The 23,789-nt window shown below is 30.4% G+C and overlaps 2 protein-coding genes across 3 annotated transcripts in view; one reads left to right on the top strand and one right to left on the bottom strand.

The window, feature by feature from the left end:
- The window catches only part of LOC106082065 (pickpocket protein 11-like), a 122,445-nt gene that overhangs the window by 19,029 nt on the left and 79,627 nt on the right, over positions 1-23,789 (top strand). The window contains exon 1 of one of the 2 annotated variants that reach the window (XM_059364320.1): positions 12,245-12,452. The exons of the other annotated variant lie outside the window; for it this stretch is intronic. Coding sequence (XP_059220303.1) covers positions 12,448-12,452 — 5 coding nt within the window. The 5' untranslated portion in view covers positions 12,245-12,447. Of the gene's footprint in view, positions 1-12,244; positions 12,453-23,789 lie in introns of those variants that run through there. 2 annotated transcript variants of the gene reach the window in all.
- Positions 716-21,475, bottom strand: LOC106082067 (inositol-trisphosphate 3-kinase homolog). Its single transcript, XM_013244382.2, has 4 exons — positions 20,613-21,475; positions 5,178-5,276; positions 2,695-2,810; positions 716-2,058 (listed from the first exon to the last, which is right to left on the bottom strand). The coding sequence occupies exons 1-4, from the start codon at positions 20,874-20,876 to the stop codon at positions 1,236-1,238; spliced, it is 1,302 nt and encodes a 433-aa protein (XP_013099836.1). The 5' UTR covers positions 20,877-21,475; the 3' UTR covers positions 716-1,235.

The raw sequence follows: 23,789 nt of genomic DNA, 5'->3' as shown, positions 1-23,789 counted from the left end.
AACAGTTGCGTAAAAATCTTCCAGAAGATTGTTTTATTCATCGCGGGGACGAACGCATAGATACATTATATATAGATAAAGAAATTGACTTCGCACATAGACTTTTTAGTGGCGCTTGTGAATATAGGATAATGAAAATTATCTTAGAACATGCCGCAAACAGAACTCTGCTCTCAATGGCAGACAGTTGCGCCGTTTTCATTTTCTAAATATGCATTATGTCCTTTCCCGTGGAGGAAACTATGGCGTAATGCACGTATATAGGGTTTCGGTAGTCTTAGCTTCCAATATGTGTATCTTTTATTTTGTTTTTGGAAAGATTTGAATTTTTGAATTTTCTTGCTTTGAAGAAAAATAAAATAATTACCGACACCTATAAGCTTGACATTCGCTGTCAAATTGTGAGAGCACAAAAACTTCTGTTATTTCAATTCTCTTTGAAAAATGTTTGCAGGGTTGTTTCTTTTTGAGAGATTTCCTTACATATTTATTTGTTCATTGCAACATTGTGTGTTGCATACTTTACGGGGCTCCGATCAATGTGTCAAAGGAGAATGCTGTTAGTAAGCCCCCCAACCCCAAACTTCCAATGTTGGAGGTTATAAAATCCTTTATCATATCAAACAAAAAATAGCCAAGTTTTTTCTTTTAATAAATACATTCATATATTTTTCCATTGTTTCTTTTTCTTTTTTCAAGACGAAAAGCTTTACTACATGGTTTTCTTAAAAGTTAATGATTTAATTTTATGAATTCTAGAACTTAAAAGCTAATTAAGTAAATGGATTAGTAAAATGTTTGCTTTGTCACTTCTTTTCGAGAATATTTTGCCAAAAAGCAAAACAAAAAACGAACAAAGTACGAAGATGATGAATACAGGGCCAAAGCAATTTTCAAAAATTTCTTTCAAAATTCTCTCATAAAATACTATATTTTTCAATTTCAACTGTTTTCACACGAAAAAAAAAAACAAAACACAAATTCAAAGTTGCATAAAAAGTCTTGGAGAAGGATTACCTAGTTAGATTAAAAGTACAACAAAACAAAAAACAAACATAATGTTTCCAATATGGAAAATTCTACATGCAAAGATACACAAATACATTTTTTTAGTGTTGAATGGAGATGATGTTTGATTTACAATGTATGGGGACTTAAACTAAAGTAGTGATCAGTCTTGAGAACAATTAAAATAAATTGGATGCATTACTGGTTGTTGACCTTTTCGAAGTTGCCTAGATTTGTAAGAACTTTCTGCTGAACTGATGTTTCTGGTTGGCACTTTCGAAGGCATGTATGAGTTCATCCATGCCTTTGAGCAGACCCTCTTCACGATTGCCGGGTATCCAATCGGAGCGATGATTGACCTTTACGTTATCGGGCAAAGGGCGGGATTTGGCAAAATCGATGAGCCAACAGCCAACTTTGACATCATCATAGACTATGAAAATACTGGAGCCCACTATTTCGTGTGTCTGAAAGAATGGGGATTTCTCAATTACGGAACGCATGTGCTTGAGACGTTTGATGAGTTCTTTTTGCACACACTTCTTGGAATTCAAAAACTGATCGATGGTCTGGGCAATTTGTTCTGAACTTCTGACAGTTTTCAAATCTTTCATGGGCGCCTTGCCTTTTAAGCGTATGGCCTCAATGCGAAATCCTTTGGATTGAGATGAGGACATGGCTTCACGGAATAACATATAGCGTAGCTTTGTAATGGCCTGTTGGGCATGTTCCTCGGCGGTGGGTGCTTGTGGATCAACTTTAATCATTTTCTGATAGAGATCTGGCCTCAGAGTTTTATTGCTGACTTCAGATTCCAGAAATGTGCGACAACCCATTTTAATGTCCATGACACAGGGGTCCTTAAAGCCCTTTAGCAGGTCTTGCAGCTCAATGAACATTTCACCGGATTCTAATTGTATGTTGCCATAGAAATCGGGAATGATTTTAGAGGTAAGGGGTTCTTGAGACAACTGTTGGTAGGATAATACTTCATAATCACTAAAGCTGGCAACACGCTTGCGCACCACGCCACTGGCACAGGGTACAATACTAAAAAAAGAAGGAGAAAAAAGAAAAATTAAGTTAGTATGCTAAATTTAATAAAGGCTTGGCATAGCTACAAGGTAATCTCATTGGTACAACAGTTTAAAGTTACATAATGCAAGCTTTGTAGAATTATACAAGGGAAAGTCAAAGTATTCTGTCTGAACGAAGTATTCTGAAGTACGATCATTTGCCAACGGAAAAAAATGGAAAGACTCCCATTAACTTTATAGATAATTGTGAAAATGTCATTAACTGCCACAAACAACAGATATTGTAATCAACGATGAGCGTAAATTTATGACAGTTGGCTGCTTAAGTGGTAAATACTGTCAAAGATTGTAAATCAGCTGATAACAACATGCAACCTTATTAAGTCAAACCTGTGTTTTAATATGCATATTGCAAGTAACCTGAAATGTCTCAAATAAGAGAATATGTTAACAAAGAACAAATTAACAACTTGAATGTAGATATTTTTAGAAATTCCAAAAAATGTTTTCTTCGCGCCATAAACTCCCTTGTGATCAACAGGTTTTATTGTCACCTAAATGCCGTTATATCTGGCCAACTGTTTGCATGAGAATACCTTTTAATCGATTATGCCTTGATAATAAGGCTTTAGTTTATACAAATTCTTACCTTTCTGGATGACCGGATAGTTGTAACCATCCCGACGGCTTATTGTTATTGTTTATTTGTTGCTGCTGTTGTTGTAATAGAACCGGTGTTGCTGGGGCACTCAATTCCAGAGCGTTCTGTAATATGAAAAATAAAGAAAAATGTTTATTTAGTGATAAGTCTTATTAAACAAGTTATGTGCATAATTATCAGGGTATACTAAACAAAAAATCGTAAAGAATCTTCAATATCTGCCACCATGATTTTTATGAAGAATCTATACCTAGGAAAAATCAAATAGAAATTACGACTTCTAGGGAATTAAAAAAGTCCTGAAGTCATATCGTAGAACCCATCCTATTAGGCGTCAAAACTATAATGGACGGATAGGTGTGCTAGGTTAAATATATTTCCCATACCGAATTTCAGACAAATCGGATAAAAATTAAGTATACTGGCCCAAGAAGTCAAATTGGAAGATTGGTTATATATATTTTAACAGCCAATGCCAATCGGATTTTCCTATAATGAAATCAGCTAATTTTGACATACTGTAAGTCAGATGATTTTTGCACTATCTTTTTGGTATAATCTGCCCAAGATTCATAGTACAACACTTAATCCACAAAGTTTTAAATCAACTGCCCATCTGACAGTACCTTGTTAAGGGTACCTTCTTAGTAATTGTAAACATACTAAAAATGCATCATTAAAGTAGATTTATTTTACAGTTCTATAAGAAAATCTGTCAAACAATCTACTTTAAGGCTGTATCGTTGTTAGGCTTGTTTGCCTTATGAGGAATTATTGAAATATAAAATTCTCTTTATGGGTTATTTAGGTTATCATTAAGCGGTTTTGTTTCGAAGTTCAATGTGTTTTTTTGGTATGCAAAAAATAAATATATATTTGTTGGCTCTCCTTGAAATATACATTTTGGGGGAAAATTTGGCTCAAAAACAAATGTTTTGTGTACGAAAATGAAAAATAAATATTATATGTCTCTACGGCTGAGGGTATAGAGAAATAAGTGATGTGGTTTCTCCCAACATTTGTTAATATTTAATAGCGCGTGTATATTTAATGACACAAAATAAAGAATTTTTCAAATTCGCTTACCCATATGGTATTTAGCTGATTAATACCATATTGGGAAACTTTTATCACCATTGCAACAAAACTGTTGTTGGGGTTTTACACACATACACCTACATATATTACTTACTTATTTTTTGCTTATCTGTCTGTGGCTTAGTGGCAACGCCTCTATGCAGTTTATACATTTTTAATAAGCAATTAAGTGTCTATTATAATTTGATGCCACCACCATAGCAGCACCTCTGTAGGGTATGCGGGCGTTTGTGATCACGCTAAGTACATCTGTTTCAATTCTATTTGCAAAATAATTGCTTAGTAATTGTCAAAGGGGTAATGTTTATTTGTTTGTTTTTACTATTTATTTAAGCGAAGTGTGCTAAATAATCTATTATTGACGCTGTGACAGTGATTAAAATCTGTTGTGTCGATCATATATAAGTGAATTAGCTTAAATTTCAATTAGATAGACGGTTTAATTGAAGAATTTGATGACGTTAAAGGTATTACAGTTTACAAAAGGTAACAACAATCTTATGACTGTCATTATGACATTTGAAAACAAGAAAAAAATTGTCTTACCACGGAGCATTATAGAACAAAAAAAAAATCATTAACTCTTTCTAGGGTTTTATAATCGTTCAATAAGTGGGGCTAGGGTTGAGAGAATGTCATAATCTATGCCATAGACTCTATGGCTACACACTGCGTGAGCAAAAAACTCTTAATAAGAATAAGAGATAAAGTATACAGTACACAATAAGACTTATAAATAGCACTTTCTTCCCCGACATAACAAAACTAACATTATTTATAATTTCAAGATAAGCTCTCTTGTATTGAGATATAAAAACTAAGCCAAAGCTCCTTTACATAACTTTAAAGAGTTGCCAACCATGTTACATTGTGGAGTTTTGTTGCAATAGCTTCTTTATTGCGCAACTAAAATAAATGATTTATGTCTGGTTTTTTTTTAATTGATGATAATTTATTAGGTTTTCGTTACCTAGGCCAATTAAAAAATTCTTGTCTACATGTATTTAACTAAACTCCTATATTTACTGTGTAGAAAATTTCTTGAAACTCATTTTGGTTTGCACTTTTTCAATATTTGCTTTTTTTCTATTTACCCTGATGTTTGAGATCTGACATGGGTAAATAAAAGCCTGACTTCACAGCAGCTGGCTGGCTTTTATTTATTTGGAAAAAATTCCATTCATGGAAAATTTTTACACCAAATATGAAGATAATAAAAAAACCACCAATACGTAATGGATTTTTTTAAGCCAACTTCTTTTTACATTTACTTGTTAATATTTACAATGGTGGCAATGGATGGATTTACAAAACAAAACAAATGCTGTAATAAATAAATACCATTCGGCATCTGCAAAATTGTTTATACTTACAATGGCAAGGAACTTTAGTAGAGACATACGGCTGGGAGCATCAAAATCACGTTGACCCAAATAGTCAGTGATATTTTCACAGTTTTCATAGGAGAGATTCTGCAATAACAAAAAAAGAGAATATATTAAATAATTAGCAAGAATAACAACAACAAAAATTTTAATATACAATATAACAAGAACAAAAATTATATTATTTGTTAAAAGTTTCATTAAATGCTTACACATATTGTCCAAAACACTCTTCTAAAATTATTTTCATAAAATTTGTATATATGTGTTATATCTGTCTCCATTCTAATGGCAAATAAACAATCATATGAGGTTTAAACACAAAATTTGCCATACATATATTTTATACAGTACTAAAAGGTAAACAGAGAGCCATTTTTACCGTTTTATGCTATGAGAGATTTGAAACCAAATTTGTTATAAACATGTTTTATACAGTACGAAAAATGTAAACATGTCTATGTTTACCGTTATTTACAATTAGGAGTGGGATAGTGGCAACATTTCTATAGTATATATGCATCTATGCATCCTATTTTTATATGTTTGCTAAACGCAAGAGAAATTTGTGTAAGAAAGGGAGAGAGAGAAACTTTGATATCTAAAAGATGAGTGCATTTTGATTGCATTAAAATTAGAAAAGAAATGAAATAAAATGTCACACAAAGCAAAGTCTTAAGGGGCTGTAACACTTAAAGATTTTATTATAACGGTTATTTAAGAATTAATCAGCTATTGGTAAAAATAAAAAAAATTAACAGTACTGCTGTTTGAAAAAAAAAAATAGTAACAGAAATTGAAAAAAAAGGATACTGATTTTTTTTTTATAAAATCATAAAAAGCATATAAAATAACTTTTCTTAGTAATTCATTATAATTTTTTTTAGAAAATTGTGGTGATCACTAATTTGGATTCCTGTTTGCTTGAAGCAGTTATGTGTTTAAATGTATTTTAATTAGATCAGATTATTTCGATTGTCCTCTTAGATATAGACTCTACCATGCTGTTTTAATATTTTAACGTTGTATATGACCGATGATGTCCTTCAATGAAAAAGGACGAAATGTAGGATTAAATAAAACGATTTAAAAAAAATCATATTAACCCTTCGCCTCGAGCTTGAAGTTTCCATCGAAATAATCTGATTTAATCAAACAGGCCGAATTGCAAAATTCTTAACTGGTACTTTAATTAGTAATCACAAAATAGTATATTATTTTCTGCATTCCAGAGACCTTTGATTCCATTTTTTTGACTATAATACTTATTTTATATCTAAATTTATTTATTTTTTAATTTTACTACGTTCTTGGCTAAAATTTCAACACGAACTAAAATTAAATTGTATGCTAAAAAAATTTCATAACCTTTGTGGAGAGACAAAAGGTACATACATTTTCTGTCAAAGTAGTACATCTGACTTACACACATTAAAAAGTAGCGCGTTATCATAAATGACAGCAGTGAAGAACAACCACAATTTTTTTTGTTTAATTTTTTATTCTTGATAACATAGAACAATTTTTTTTTTCATAAATTAAAATGTCATTTTAATAAGACATATACACATGTGCATGTTACCTTTTGGTGATAAAGTATCTACAAATATACCAGTAAAAATAATAAAACAGAAAAATTTTGATAACATCGCAGTTGACCGCAAAACCGCCATACGATAAACATCCAGCGTACGTGATGTTTTCTAAAAAGGGGCCTTGACATTATTTTTGTTTTTGTTCATCACGTTTTACCTGCTAGTCTTATGGTTAAATAATCATATGTTTTGATTTTGTAAAGTAATTTTCAACATTTGCTGTCAAAAGACATATTGGTTCTAAAGTTTTTATTGGCCTCAGTTTTTTTTTACGTTTTAAGAGTAGGTTTCTATTATGTGATTTGTAGTGGGGTATTTTATTGAAAACCAAAATAAGTTTGGTAACCCCCAGGTAACCCTTGAAAGCGAGGTTAATTCAAAAAGTATCATCGATTAAGTTTGACATGTAAACGTACTATTTATTTATTTATTTTTTAATAGTTTTTTTTTAATAATGTAATGACAGGAAAGCGATCGGCATTTTTTTTAATTTTTTGACATTCTCAATATTCATGGGACTTCCACATTTTTTTTATAGGCAAGTGATGTAAACTTCTATTAACGAACTCTGTAAATGATAAGTGAAAGAGAAAGAAATCTTTTTCACACATTTTTTGTATCGATATGCATATGTATTCACCAAAAGTTTGTTATTCAAATTTATTTACAGCATATGATCAATTGTTGTTTCTCAATTCTTTTTTGGTTTTTTCAAAAACTGCAGATTCAAAATTTGTAAAGCGAGACAGCTTTCCGCTTACAAGCTTCCGGACGGCATATTTTTTTTATTGCATAATTTTCATGGTGCATTATTCAGTTTTATTTGCATTTTTGGACAAAAAGAAAAAAATCCGGAAATCAAGACAATTTTTTGTTGTTATTGAGAAGAGTTGCAACTTTGTTTACACTTCAAGGAATGCCTTAAGTTTTCAGGCTATTGATCTTTCATCTTATATAAATGTAATTCGTACCATTTGTGTTGTAGTTATTTTTTTCAAGAATTTATGAAAATTCATTTTATTTCACGAAATATTTTCGAAAGTAGCTTTATATACAACCAAACCATTAGAACCATGGATTACTTCTACTTTTGTTTTAACTTAAAGCATTGGTATAAGTCTATGGGAAACGTATTTTATACACTAATAAGATTCTTTAATAAAAAACAAAACATGCATGTACATATAAAATTGTTTAAGCTGTTAAAAATGTATGCAAATGACGTCAATGCTTATATGAATGTTTGCATGTTTTTTTATACTTGTTTAAAGGCGGAGATTGGTTTTTTGATCAAACACAAAAAGTCAAAATTTCGAAAACAAAAAACAAATTTTGTTACCAAAATAAAATGAAATGTAAAAACAAAAAAAGTAAATAAATAAAAATTCAAACAATACAAATGTTAATGAAATATATAATAAAATCATAAAAATGTATCAATTACAATTTTAGAAAGAAATTAAATTTATAATATATAACACATAATATATATGTATGCAACTATCTACTTGATGTCTAATGGTGAATAGCCCCCATATATTTTATTTTATGGTTAGTATATTTAATTATTCTTACTATTTTAACCACCGCTTAGGATACCGTTTTAAGGTCAATGGAAAAAAGTCACCCAAAAGTATCGAAAATTTATTGCAAAAATTATCTAATTATTCATATTATGTAAAGGACCCATAGAGCGATATCGAAGAAGATCAGTTGTCAATGGTTTGGTGCCTCATTACGTTCCCAGAGTTGCCATATTGGCATTCAAAAAACACCAAGTCATTTAATTTTTTTTTAAGAAACTCCTAGAACCCATATGTTAAGGTTCAATAACGTGCATTTGCATGTATAATTACTTAATATATAGCAGAAGAATGTTAATGAAATTTATGCAAGTGACGTCTTTTTGTGTGTGAACTGGTATTTTAATATTTATTTTTCTGTTGTTGTTTTGGTTTGCAACAAATTTTCCATTGTGTTTGTTCTACCTATGATGATGTGGATGATGAAAGTAAAAAATAGCAAAAATTTGATATATGCATTTGCTGTTTTCGTTTTCTAAACGATCCCCCTAAATAAGATTAATTTGAAGGTTTTGGTTTTTTTTGTATTTTTTTTTGCTGTCAAAACTTTATGTAAACAAACCCGTTCATTTATTAAGGTCGCAATTGACGTCACAACAGTATAGTCTCTAAAATATAGACTTCACACCAAATCACGACATCAGCCAAATAACAGTAACACTGCCTTTGATATATACATACATTTTATTGAAAAGCTTAATTTTGTATATTTTTTTTATTAAACGCAATCGTATATTTTTTATATGCAAATTTTATTAAGCCCCTCGGTTATCTGTGTTGTTGAAATGGCAACAGAAAAGTTGCAAATGTAAGAAAAAAAAACAAATAAAGATTTGAATATGATTTAAATAATAGAGGAATAAGGAATAAATTATAAGAAGTAAGACATAATAGTTGGCTTGGAGTTTCTAGAAGTTTAATTCTAATTACCCTATTACCCAAACCTGTTCCGGTCGTCAAATTTGCAAAACGAAAAAAAATTGTTTTATATACATTTTCCCATCCTTATACTTTTAAGGTTTAAAATCACTTGAGTTTCCTCTTGCTGAATAGTACTTTGATTACAGTATGTATTCGAAGTTTGCAAAATTGAAACCAGGAAAAATGTTTCGTTTTGCGTTTTCGAAAATCTATATTTATAAGTGGGTGTGTAATGTATGAGAGCTAGCTTCAATTGGTTAAAAATGAAAAGATGAATGTTCATACTTTGCCAAAATATGCCAATTGAAAATGCCACAAAAAAGTAGAATACTCTTTTCTGCTTTCGGAAAACATTTTTATTTTATTTCATGAAGTTTTTTCTATCACCTCAATCTTGTCTCTTGGGTTAATTACTCTAATTGTATCCTTTGCCTTAAAATGTTTATTATTCCACACATTTTTTATTTATAATTTTTTATAAGAACTTTGACAGTTGTTCATGTGAATAGACCAATCAAAGAGTATCTAACAACTCTCCAAATCCTTATGGAAGTTATTTTAGTATTTTTTATATTTAAACTATGAAAATTAACTGATACATTTTAAATTTACCTTTTGTAAATTTAAAATGTATGAATTCTTACAATTAAATGCTTCTCCTTGCGTCTAAGTAAATATGGCAACTCTTAAAAGTTGCTAAAATGTATAATAAGAAAGATTTATTTGTAAATGTAAACCCCCCTAAAGCTGGCTGTTAAGTTAGAGTTGCCATACAATTTTAACCTTCCTGCTGCCACCTATTGCATAGGCGTTAAAAACCAGTTGTATTGCTATGCATAATAAACACACAAACCAATTTTTCTAACGGTTTTGGATTATTGTACTTTTTTGACTTTATGAGGGCCCACTTTTTTTACAAAGCTTTTCACCACATTTGCATTTGTTACGCTATAATTAAAAACAAATGTTTACAAAAATTCTTTCGTTTATATTATATGGTTTTGTGTTGTTAAAGCGCCTTTTGTTTTTTTTATTTCTTTCCCTATTAGTGTTTATTAGCTTTTGCATTTTTATTTTTATTATTTTCCTCACTCGACTATTCCATTATAATAATAGCGAAGGTTAGTCAAGTACAGAACGTGGCTTAAATACATAATTAAACGCATGCAAAAATAGAATTGAAATAAATTTTTTTAGAATAACAATAAGTAATGAAGAAAGAAAAATAATTAGAGGCGTGCATAAAATTCAGTAAATGTCTTTTTTATTTGTTTGTTTGTTTGCGCCAATACATTACTACTTCCGGTAAACTAAAATACTTCAACGTTTCACAAATAAATATACAATTATTATTGACTATTTTGACATTTGGAGTTTGATTGGCAAATGTGTGCTATTTATTAACTTTGCTGTAGATTTCATTAATAGTACCCTTAACATATGTTGTTGTAAAAAAACATCTACTTCGCAATGTTGTCTTACTGTATAAGGTTGTAAATTTATGGTTAATCATCAATGTGAGTTCATTAATCTTGAGTATAGCATGTGCTTTATTTGTACTATAGAGAATGAACTTAATTCTATATTAAATTATAATTCACTTTGAATTAAATTATAGAAAGAGGTATTTATATCAAGGACTAAGTACCTAATGCTTTTTATTTCAAATTTTAATTATCAATCACAATTATGACCTTATTTTTTATTGCTGTTTATTCGTTTTATTAAGCCTTATTTAAAGATAGACTAACATTGTATTAGGTCATGGTTTAATTATACACAACTCAAGTTGAAATTGAAGAAAATTATTTTTAATTTGCCTCAATTGTAGATCTACGTCTGGCCAAGACAGCCGTGACGTCATAAATGTCTACATTCCCTGGTGATGATAAGTGACATAATATTTAGAATAGCAGGGTTATTGGTCAATGGGGACGTATGGGAAGTGTATAAAGTAAAAATTTCAAACATATAACAATGACTATCAGCCAAAGAAGATTATGTCATATACCGAAAAAAAAAAATGGAAAGGCCCCATGAATATTAGGGATGATTGCCACATATAGGAGAAGGGTTAGCTGAAGCTGTCATTACACGATAAGACATGTCATATATAATTTCAAAAATAGCAAATCAGAAAGTTAGTCTAGTTGATCGAGCTTTTTTTTCATCGAATATACATGTCTATAAAAAAGTACAAGATATATAGAAAAACATGCAGTTAAGAGCGCGCTCTAGTTTAATGAATACAGAAAGTAGTAGTTCATGTGACATGTCTGATCGTGTAATTATAGCTTTGGGTTAATTGTGTGTCGGATTCTATAAAAAATTTGCTTGACAAAAATTGTGTAAGCTACTTACTGGAACTGAGATTCTTATAGTGTTCACATTTCTAATTCTCAATTACTTGTTTTCAATACTTCAATAATAAAATTAGAGTAGTGTAAAATATGCAGAAATGAGAAACAAAATATGTGTAAGTCAGCTGATCGCTTTTAGCTACTTTCTGCAAGTGTATGCTGCATGCAATCCTTAACTCTTATTAATACAACCGAATTACTTTTATACAATCTGGCAATTTTAATGGCATTGACAAACACAGCTGGTATTTACATCTGTTTAAATTTTCAATGGATAACAACAAGTCATAAAAGTTGTTTCAAAAATATGATAGACTTAATGATTTTATTAATTTTTTCATACTTTGCATATTTTGTTGTATGCAGTAAAGTTCTCATTCAGTCATTATATAACATAACTTGACATTCCACTTCTACATCTTAAATAAATTGCCATACAATTTTCACACCCATGTCTGAAAGCTGTCATATCAACTTTTCTTTAGTCTAACATATTTTTTTTATTTTGCTATGTCTCAAACAAAATTGTGTATGTGTAGAGTATTTTTAGAGAACCTGTTAAAAGATTTATAGAATTTTTATGTAAATTCTAGAACACAACAAATGCTAATTTGCAAATGCATTCATACACGTTTTTGTGTTTGTATAAACTATGCACACACCACTGTGCCGTTTTTAAAATACAGTTGAGAATTGAGTTAATGTAAAATTTTAGTGTTTCTTTAGCTGTAGGTAAAAAAACCTGAACATTAAAGTAAGGAAATAATGACAAACTACTGGTAGTAAGAAATAACAACAGATGAGGTAAATATTATTTGAATTTGCATAAAATTATTAAATGTTAATAGAAATACTAAAAAGAACTTGTTATATTCTTAACACGGTGATTCCCTTACACAAACCTTTGCATTTAAATTAAAATTATCATTCTTAAAATTTGGTATTTAAAATGTATAATTTTAAAGATATATTTCTTAATGTAAACGCTCCTTAAAGCAGAAATGTAAAGTAGGTGTTATTATATAATATTATACATTTATTTCCTTAAAGTTGTTATTTAAAATGTTATATGGTAAAATTTATCTGTAAATGTATACCCCCCTTAAGCTTACATGTTAAATGAGAGTTGCCAAAGTTGCTATTGTATCATTCTTAAGATTTATTTGTAAATGTAAACCCCCTTAAAGCTGACATGTCAAAAAGTGATATGTCAAAAAACTTTCAAATTGCCTTAAAATTGAAAGGTTTGATTGAATATCTTTTTGTTTGTGAGGTTTATGCCTTTTTTGGATTGTTTTTGTTATTTTAATGACAATAATTAAGTGCTTAGAGTTTTTAGCTTTATTATATGCAAATATAAAAACAAAAAGTGTGAATAAATAACTAAGAGTAGATGCAATAATGTTTAAATTTAACTTTTATAGCAAAAACATGTTTGGGATTTTAAACATTTTAATTGGTAATATGTTCGTATATATATTTGTCTTTGTTTTGTTAGTAATAATAAAAAATTAACAAAACAAATTGCAATCGTAAATGGGAACTTTCATTTCAATTGTAGCCCAAAACCAAACCGTCAGTCAGCCATAGTACCACCCAAAGTGTTTTTTCTTTTGGATAAGGCATATATTATAGCAAAATGCCATTGTTATTTATGAGTTTGGAAGAAAAACATTATACAGAAATTCAAGCTTCTTTTTTTAAACACTTTTGCCAGAGGATAAAATAACAAATTGTGTTGTTATTAAAATCCCCTTAGCAATCTACATACATTTTTAGAGAAGCTTGTTTATATTGACATTTTTTCTCAAAATCTAATTAAAAAAATTATTTGAAAACAATTGGTCTTGACAATACTCCAAAGGGGTGTTGGTGTGTGACAATAACTGCTTAGTGTGTGAGGCATTTGAGTGATTCATAATGATTTTATAGAGAAAACAAAATGAGTTGATTCCCTGTAGACATCCAGAAAAAGGAAGGAAATTAAGCTTATCAATTTAGTTTCTGCATGTTATTCATTTTTTAGAACATTAATGCATATGTTCCAACACACCAGGCACAGTTTATTGACATGTCAAATATTTAAACAACATTCCTTATGATACATTTCATCCATAAAATTTCTTTATTTTTTGGTTTTCCCCCCCAAATGTCTTGTTAAAGTTGCTAAAATTTCCAACCAAAGTATTGACGTTTTTCCAAAAAAAGAACACTTGTTTCAATATTTTTTGTGCGAAACGCCAGGAATTTCTTAAGCAAATTTGCATGTGACTATTTGAGATTGGCTGACGAACGAGAAGCTATTGGCTGAAAGCCCTCACCAATGGGAAATTCAAGTCATGTGTGGAATGCAATCCAATGAAATTATATACGACAATTGAGGGTATCTACAGGTGTTGGGAAAACATGTTTAGTAACCACAAAAAGAGTTTTGAATAACCAAAAAGCAATATGTATATATAATTTTTCCTTATATCAAGTGAAATGGGAGCAAATGGTTTTAATAACCATGAACAATTTGCTTGATTATTATGTGGTTTAATTAAAAAGTAATTTGTTGGAGCCAATAGCAAAGATCACAAAAAAATGTTTTTTTTTGCAACTATGAGACAATGATAAGGTCTGGTAGTCTGCCATAAAAGCCAAAAAAGAATGAGGAGCGTTGCGTTGAAAAATGCAGCATAGCCCAAAAGTTAAGCATCATTCCTTTTTTGCCATACGTGAAGTAGTGTTTTGTTTGTTTTATTCTCTCCATTCATCTACACTCCAGTTCTCAGATTAATGTTTGTCTAATGAATCAAACCATGAATGGTCGTCAAGCAAAATTAGGTGGCAAGTATATAAACATGTCAGTTTAACAATGACTTGGTGAAAAAGTAGAAAACGCACATTCTGACAAGAAAATTGTGCAGGGATGTTCAAGCTATTTGAGAAGATAAATGGTAAATTTTTGCCTTGGACAAGTTACTTTACCCTTTCATTGATCTGCTTTGCCGATGAGCCTAACTATTAAACAAAACTTACAAAGATTTGTTCAAAGTTTTAAGTGAATGGTATAAAAAAACGATATTATAAACAAGTTTTTTTTTCTCTGTTATGGGTTATTGGGTCGTTTTTTGTTTTGTTGCGATACAACATTACCATTGATAAGTTTAAACACTTATTTGTTATTATTATTATTGTTATTAATTTGTTTTTGTTTATAATAATTGTACATTTTGTCTTCCCACTCCCTCAGAAGTTATTTTTTTTTTCATTTTACTTAATTAAAAAAACAAATTGCCTTGTTTTTTAATCTGTGACAATATTGTAAAATAACTGCCATTTTTTCCGGTTTTATTACTTTGCTCTCTGGTGATTTGTAAATATGTTTTGTTTTCTGCAGTTGTTATCTGGCGAGCCAACTCTTCTTATCGCAATAATAATAATGATATTGTAAAATAATAATAAAACAAAACAAATTATTGTTTAAACAAGTCATAGCTGTTAGTAATATCTTGATTCTAAGGTAAACATCAAAGGTAATGCGAATTTCTTTTCTTTCTATATGTTAGGGTAATCAAAAACATTGAGATATAACGATAACTAGTTATTGAAAATAAGGCAAAGAAAAAAAAAATGTTTCAGTTAGGGAAAAAGAAATCCTGAATTTGGCATCACTGGTGTCAGGGATTATTTGCATCAAACCTTAATCTTTACTTTGGATAATTGATATGGCAATGCTAGCAGTGAGAGAATGAGGACATGTGTTTGTTTGCTGCTTTGATACCGTTAACTATTATTAATAGAACTAATAATAGGACAAACGTTCTGTCACAGCCAATTAAAGTAAAATAATAAATGAGAAGTTCAGTAAAATTTTAAGTTTTTTTATTAATGTTAAATAGTTGAAATAGTTTTAAATAGTAAAACATTTTTTAGTTTTAGCTATTTCATAAATTTATTTTGCTGTAGGAAAATTGTTTATGAGTGCGTCCGCCAGAAACTAGCAACTTATTTATTTTAAGGAGAGTTTACACTAAAAGATTTTTAGTGTGATTTATTAGGGTTTATTACTATTTAAAGAAAGCGATGCACAAAGCTATGCTACCAATTTAACAAAATTTAGGGGTTAACCCAAATAACAAGATACATAATTTTTTTTTGATAACTAAAAGTTGTCGCAGAGATCTATCTAAACTAAGGCTTGGTTTTATTTAAATAAATTTTTTCCCCATTTTCAAAACTGTTACCCTGCGTAGCCATAAGCGGATATTTACTTTTTGTTTCTCGTATTCTCAGCTGTCAGATCTCCCCATTTAAAGTAATTAAATACAAAACAATTATCATGTCTATTTGCATAAGAATAAAAAATGAAAGAAAGATGCGATTAGTGTGGTAAAAAGTCTTATCAACAACAATAAAAAAATAATTTGAGCTTGTTGTCAATGCCCCAAAAATTATAACGAATTGCTTGTACTAGCTTTATTTATTAGAAAGAGAATTAGAAAACTCGACTAGTTATCTTTTCTATATTACGATTACGTGAGTAAATCTTGCTCTATTTAATTTTAGAAGAGGGGGCAATGACCTGTTTTAGCAAAACGACAAAAAAGACTCCGAAAATATTTATCATTAAAATGCCTTTTAATAACAATGATGCAATAATATAAGCATTATTTCAATATGAAAAAACATGTGATGAAATTTTATTTTTGGCTGATTAGAAAGATTGATAAAGATTTTTTATATATTCATTTGACATTAATGACATCTTAGAAATTTTTTGATTAATTAGCTACCATAGGAATTATAATGTTAATTGTTGTATCTGTTTCTTTGTATTGAAAAGTGGTCCCAACAACATTTAAGGAAACAAATAATCTTTATTGGTGTAAATCCTCCTTAATTATTATAGTTGAACTATTTGTTCTCATTAGCCCATATACCGTTATAATTAAATGCTCAAGTTTATGGTTTATGGATTAAGATATGTATTTTTTCAGAGTTGCCATATAAAAAAATGAGGCTTTGTTTCAAACAAATGTTACGTAGTTTTCGCCCTAAATTCAATAGTTTGCCTGGTATTGATGAAATAGTTTTTGATCAGCTTTTTTTCAACACAGTTCCCAGATTCACTCTACTACAATACACTACATTAAGTGTTACTTTCATTTTATACATTTATTGAATGTAAACATTTTTTAGGTCAGGTTGTGAAACAGAGTTTTTTTGCTTTAGTTTTTAATGGGAATAAACAAGTATTTCTCACCTTGAATAGTGAACTAAAAAAATATATATAGGTAGATTTTACAGATAGCCAGTCAAGAGTAGAACGCTTAAAGATTTATGTAAATGATATTGAAGATGCCTTGTGATTTATTTTTCTCCTCAAAGAACCTTGCAAAAAACCACACAATCTCAGGCATGTACTCAATATGAAGTCATTTCAACACAAGAAAACTTTAAACGTGACTTAAAAAGAGTGAATGCAGCGGCATACATACATAAATTATTTAAACACGCGCCGATCTTATACTGCTGCAATCCACATGTGTTTTCGGCGGCTTGGCAGTACAAAAAGCATTTTTGTTTAAGGGAAATTGCATTTAATTTGTTTTGAGTTTTTAATATGCTTAGCTTTTAACAGACCTTTGACGCAAGTGCATTTGTTTAAATTTTTTATTTAGGCTTTTTTAAGCTTTGAAAAAATAAAAAAGGGAAAAAACGCTCTTTGTTTCTAAGATATTAAACATGCTTCACATTTGTATAGTGGCGTATGTAGATTTAAATGCTTACTAGACCTTGGCTGTTAAGTCTTTGCATGTTCTTGAGCTGCTGCTGTCATTGATCTAACTATACACATAATTTTTTTCTAGGTTGTCTTTGGACCTGTTGGATTTGCCTTTGTTATTTATTAAATTGGCGTGGGAATTATGCCTTGCCAAAGCTCACAGCTATGTTGGGTAAACACAAATCTTGATAGTTTAACCAAAGTCTAATAAACATGCATGCAGCACGGGTTTTAATATATGCCGGAAATAATTGTTTATCAACAATAACTGATTAAAAAGTCATTAAATGTTTCAGAATTTTTCTCCTTCGTTTTTGTTTTGCTACCAAAAATAATTTTTTTGGGTAACTGAACTTTGATATACAATTATTTGGGATTTTTGTTTCGTAAAAAAAATTGTTTAATGTATTCGTTGAAATTTGGTTTTGTTTAAGGATGAGCTCACAGAGATATATGCATATCAGGTGTCTGTGGTATAAGTTGCATTATTCTTTAATAGATTATAGATGCATGGAATTGAAATACATATATTAATGACATTTTTAGGGAAAACTTTAATTAAATGTTTTTTGTTGGTAAAGTCAATGTAAAAAAAAGAATAATTTTAAAAGTTGATTAAGTTTTGGTTTTTTCATAATTTATTGATTGTTTTGTAAAGCCTTTGTTAGAGAGTTGTTTGAATAGTTTAACTCAGTTTTTGTTCTATGTTGAACATTTAATGGTACAACAACATTTTTAGATGTTAGTGCCCTTTAAATGAAGCAAATTTCATTAAGCACCGTTACATGGTGTTAATCCCCTTTACTTGTTATTGTCAAACCATTGGGTTCTCATAATACTCAAAAGTACCGTTATGGTGAAATACTCAAATAATGCTAGTGTTGCCATATTCAATTTTTAAAGGGTCCAAGCAATGTAATGTCAATCCTTATTAAAAACATTTTATATTGAGTAGCAATTTTCTTTTCTTTTTTTCCTATATTTTAATATTTTTGCTGACGTACATGTGAGTTAGCTATTAGTAGACAAACTAATTGTGGGGCGCGCCCCATTTTAAGTTCATTTAGACTAAATAATCTATACATTATTAGTTATCACAATGATTGCTGGTTTTATTTTTACAATTTTAGTTATATATAATCGAACTATAACGTTTTGACACACATACACTTATGCATGCGAAAGTCAATGAAAACTTGTTTATTTTAATCAAAACTCGTGTAAACGTGACTTGCGTCACGATTTTGCCCTGTGACTGCCAATGGTCATTACTGACTATCAAGTATTGGCTGCTGCAGACTTCGAGAGACTTTTCGATGGAAACAAGAGAAATAAAGGCAACAATGTATGGGACTTGTATGTACCACTTTGTGATCCCATAACTTATGTAAACGGTTAACTGAGACCAAGAGATAGCAAAACTAAATTTAAAAAAAGAATTGCTCAAACTTTCTTTGTGGGTTCATAAGCTGGGTATAAGACAAACACGGATATCCGTTGCATGCCATGGCTATGTGTCAGCTGCAAACAAATGACAGCTCTTGCATAGTATGATGATTAGCAGCAGCTAAAACCCCATGTAACCATCGAGATATTATTCATGTGTACCGTCCGTATTGCTAGAAATTTCAGTGGTGTCGTCTGCAAGTATTTAAACTTCGTATAAAACGTGTATTAAGGTTTATAGCAGTCAGTGCTGTGTGTGTGAGTGTGTAGTTAACTGGCGTAACCACCTTTTAGCCACTTTAACCAAGACGATTCATTCATTCCCAATGTTTAAAACCAATTGACGTCACAAAACCAAAAAGACAACGACGATCGTTGGTATTGGAGCTTAATGTACCTATACACACACGCAAACAAAATTGTACAAATGATACGTTGACTGGTTAAATGATTACTTTTGCCGTTGTTCGCTTTTTTTTCTGGGCGAACATCATTGGTTTGGCAAAGTTGGTGGTGTTGATATTCGCAATTTAATGCTTTCTTTTTAAAATCGGTTTTTGTATGGGAAATAAAGGTTGCTTAAGTTGCAAGGGCCGATGTTCATTTTGAATAACTTTAACTACTTGCTCAATTGTGTTTCTTTCTATGGTTCAAATTGAGTTAGTCTGAAATTGAGAAATGTCAAATGCAGAAAAAATTTTACATTATCGGCCCTAGTTTTGTTTTGTCACATGACCAAGCAATTGATTTACGTACAATCCTAGTTTTACTCAAATCGTTATAAGCCCCCTTTCAATTATTGCGCTTAACGCAACATAAGGCAAGACAGAATATGGCAACACTAAAATTGAGGTTAATATCTAGTTACAATACCCCTTAGGCCTAATGTGGGAGTACTAATATTGACATCTATATAGCGGTTAATTGATTGCTGTTACACAGAGTACTACAAAGGTATGAGGGGCAAAAAAAAGCAAGCCTTTATAAACAGTTTCAATTTTTGGAAAATCTTAAATTGATTTAAGCTAAATATAAAACTAAGGAGTTTAAATTAAATCTAGTGCAAATAGCTTTTAATATGATGTACATAACGCTTTATAACTAAAGTGTTGTCAACTTCTGGAAATATGATACAATTTTTTTCATTTTGAAATGTTGAATCGAATCAGTTAGAACATTTTTGTTTACGCTTTCTTCATCTCTGAAAAAGGCCAGTATAGTACCAAGGTACCATTTAACGTATTGCCTCGATTTAAATATTCCGAAGGAGTTTGCAAATTAGGAATTCGCCATACTCGATAAAGCGTTTTTTTGTGTGAGTGGGAGGTTTGTTTCATAGTCAAGTTTGTAGCATTGAACTGAAAGACTTGATTTAAAAATATAATGTATGTATGATAATCAAGTCCCGGCGGAGTTTGCAAATCACGAAATTGTCATAAATTCTTTTTGTGTGGCATTTTTTCAAAATTTAAATTTTATTTGCGTTCATTCTTCCACACCACAGTAAATAACAACAAAATATTTAGCATCTTCCTATAAAAAAATTTACGCTTTAATGTTTCATCATAATGGGGGGTTATTTTTATCGTATGGACATGCCAACGAATTCAATCTATCAATAGCAGACAGAAAACAAATACGTGTTTGACATTTTAACAAGTAATCTTCTATTTATCGATAACGATAAAAGATTTTGTTTACGACTATTGTTTCTTAAGAAAGCTGGCGTGCTGTTTACTACTTACCTCATTATTGTTATTATTGTTGTTGTTGTTAGAATTTGCCATATTCTCCTCATTAGCATTTTTTGTCGCCGTTGAGGAGGATGATTCTGTTGTTTTGTTATTTGAATTTGTATCCAATGCAATTAATTTCCATAACTGTTTCAGACCAATGTTGTCCACACAGGAGAATCTCAATTTGTCATGCGACCAACCCATGGCTGACGACTCGGCGGTTGAAGACGCGCTGGTTGTTGTGGCCGCTGGTTGCAATACAGTTGAAGTCATACTTTTATTGATAAGGCGTTGTTGGCGACGTTTTTAGAATTTTTATAGTTTTTTTATAAACTCTTTTTTTTTTGATATTTAAAACTTGGCGATTTCGCTTAATTGAAATTTTAAGTATACCACTTTAAGTACTTCTTTATTAACCTTTTTTCTTTTTTTGCCACTAATGTAAGCGTTATTTTCACTGTTTCAGCATTTTTTCAATTTTTTTTTTATTTTGAATGCCTTTATATTTATGAACTTTTCGCTAATCCTTATAAAATTCTTCTTTCATTTATTTAACATTTGGCATTAGCGGTTAACCGGTTTGTTTGATTCATAACTGCAAATCTCTGTACTCTTGTAAAATGTGTTTTGATTTCTTGCTGTTGTTGTTGTATAGTTGTCATACATATATTTATCATTTATTTAATAGGTCTTCACTTGAAACTTGTTTTTATGCAATATTTATTTGCTTGCTATGAGCTTGTTTGTTAATGTAGTTGTTTGTGTAGAAGTGGAGAATATGTTCACAAAAAATTTTGATGTTTTGTTTTCTTTAACTTCAATAAGATGTTAAGCTTTTGCTTGTGGCCGTGCGACTAACTGGTTTGCGCTTATAACAGCGTGTTTTTGAGCTCCACTGTGGGGGCATAAATTGTACGAACACACACGCCCAAGCTCTTTAAGAAAAGACCAGGCAAGATGCTCCCCATTAAATTTTGTTCGTGGATCGTTTTGAAGCACGAAGCTAAACGAAGAGAGATCGTTTGTTTACGTGTGAGTGCTCTACTCTTTTTAAACATACCTAAAAGCAGAATATCTCTTTTTGGGGGAGTGTGGAGATTTAAGTGGGGTTTTACTCTCGTTCTCCCACTCTCTCTCTCTCTCTCTGTTTTTCCGAAGCCCCTACCATATGGGAGCGTAATTAATGAATTAATGTAAATTGTTGGGAGGTTTGGCTGGTTAATGAAATGTTTGTTTACCAATTGGGCGTCTGCGTTTTAAGTGTTGTCAATGGGGCTGTTTGTTCATCAAATTTATTTTGAGATTATCAAATAATAATAAATTCAGTTAAAGGTTACAATATACGTAGGCAAGGTGTTTGCACGTAAATGTAAATGGTAAAATATTCTTAGAGAATTTTTAATAATGAGAGACATATAAGTAAAAAAATTATTATTTTGGTTTTATGACTACACAGTCTTAGTGGCGCCTACAATAGAGAAATAAAAGTCCGATATTGCCGTGCAGAAGGGAGTGGGAATGAAATGATAAAGTCAACCAATCCTTTAACAAGGTCATTGTCATTGTTTTTCTGGCATTTTTTGTTATTACAAAAGGTGAGCTACTCCAAAATGCACAAAGTTTTGCCCCGATTTAAACTAGGCAATTTTATTTGCAGCAATAGTTACACTAAAAAAAAGCTGGCCCGAAATTTCAGATTTTTCCTTAGTCGTAGGATTTTAGCAATAGGATTTTAGTCAATAAAAACGAGTCGTGATATTTTAGCAATAAAAATGAGCCAAAGAAGCAAAACTTTAAATTAAAGATACTGTTTTTAAATTTAATTTCCTATTTACTAACGGGCATTACCATCCGTTTCAAATTTTGATGGCTGATTGATTCTTATTTTACTTCATAGATGACTATCCAATTATTATTTTTTGAAAATTTTTTTTAAACTTAGCATTTAACCTAAAAAAATTAAGGAATTGACGACGCTCCTATTAGTAAGGCTATTTTGCGTCTTTAACTACGGTTCACTGTTGTCTTGTCTCAAGATCAATTTCATAACTTTTAACGATATTTCGAAGATCATTTAAAATTTTTGTCCTTGATAATAAGAGGCAAAATTAAGGATTTATTAACCTACACGCAAAAAAATCGTTTGCCATAAAGGAAAATATCGCCAAGTAAATTTCTTTTCTGAAAAATGTTTGCACTTTGTTGTACAAATATACTCTTGCAGAGTATATTTGGATTTATTTCGATGGTTTATTGTTTTGTATTATGATCTACTGTATTCGTTATGCTATAAATAAAACAAAAAAATTTTGTTGTTGTTTTCGCACATTTAAATAACTATTAAAATTAAATACCAACTTTATGATGGATGTTTGTTTATCGCGTAAATGTTACCAAAAAATCTATGCGCCTTAGAAATTCTTGATGTTTTTTCTTGTACCTGGCAGCCATTTGTGTGTTGCTCTAATAATTTTTGTCATTGGACATACGAACATATTTGTATTGAAACCTTAAAAATGTACACTTTCTGAGTTTACCCTCCCCACTCGTCCGAGCTGCTCAATATACTGGTTGCTCTTTGCTCAGTCAAAGCAAAGAAGGAAAAATTGTATTTGAGAATGTGTATATATGAGTGACAAGCACACAATTGCATTTATTTGAAAGCCTATTGATATGCTTGGGATTATTTTCTTGTGTGCGTACAAAGTATGGTGCAATAGAGTGAGTATTCTTCCCAACCACTGGTCTATATGCTCAAATACTCACCCTTTCGCTGTAGTGGAAGATACACAAGAGAATCATCATTGGTCCGGTACACGAACAATCGTTTGCGGCTATCAAAGTACTTTGGCTATTAAAGAGTTTTTGATTTTACAACAAAACCTTTATTAACCTTTTTTCTTTTTTTGCCACTAATGTAAGCGTTATTTTCGCTGTTTCAGCATTTTTTCAATTTTTCTTTTTTATGTTGAATGCCTTTATATTTATGAACAAACAAAAGGAAGGTGCTTCTACCGTAGTCAAAGCTGCTAAAGGGTTTACAATAAACAAAGTTAGTTACATTCAATAATGCTAGGTTTATCGCTTATATTTGATATGTTAAAGCGAAACGTTAAACGGTTACAAAAATAGCAGAACTTTGTGAGAAAAGTATTTTGTTTGTAGTAAAAATTTCCCAAACGTTTT

This window comes from Stomoxys calcitrans, chromosome 3 (assembly GCF_963082655.1).
Source record: "Stomoxys calcitrans chromosome 3, idStoCalc2.1, whole genome shotgun sequence".
NCBI classification, from domain to species: Eukaryota; Metazoa; Arthropoda; class Insecta; order Diptera; family Muscidae; genus Stomoxys; species Stomoxys calcitrans.
The sequence above is the reverse complement of the archived record's forward strand: the minus strand, read 5'-3'. Positions and strand labels throughout refer to the sequence as shown.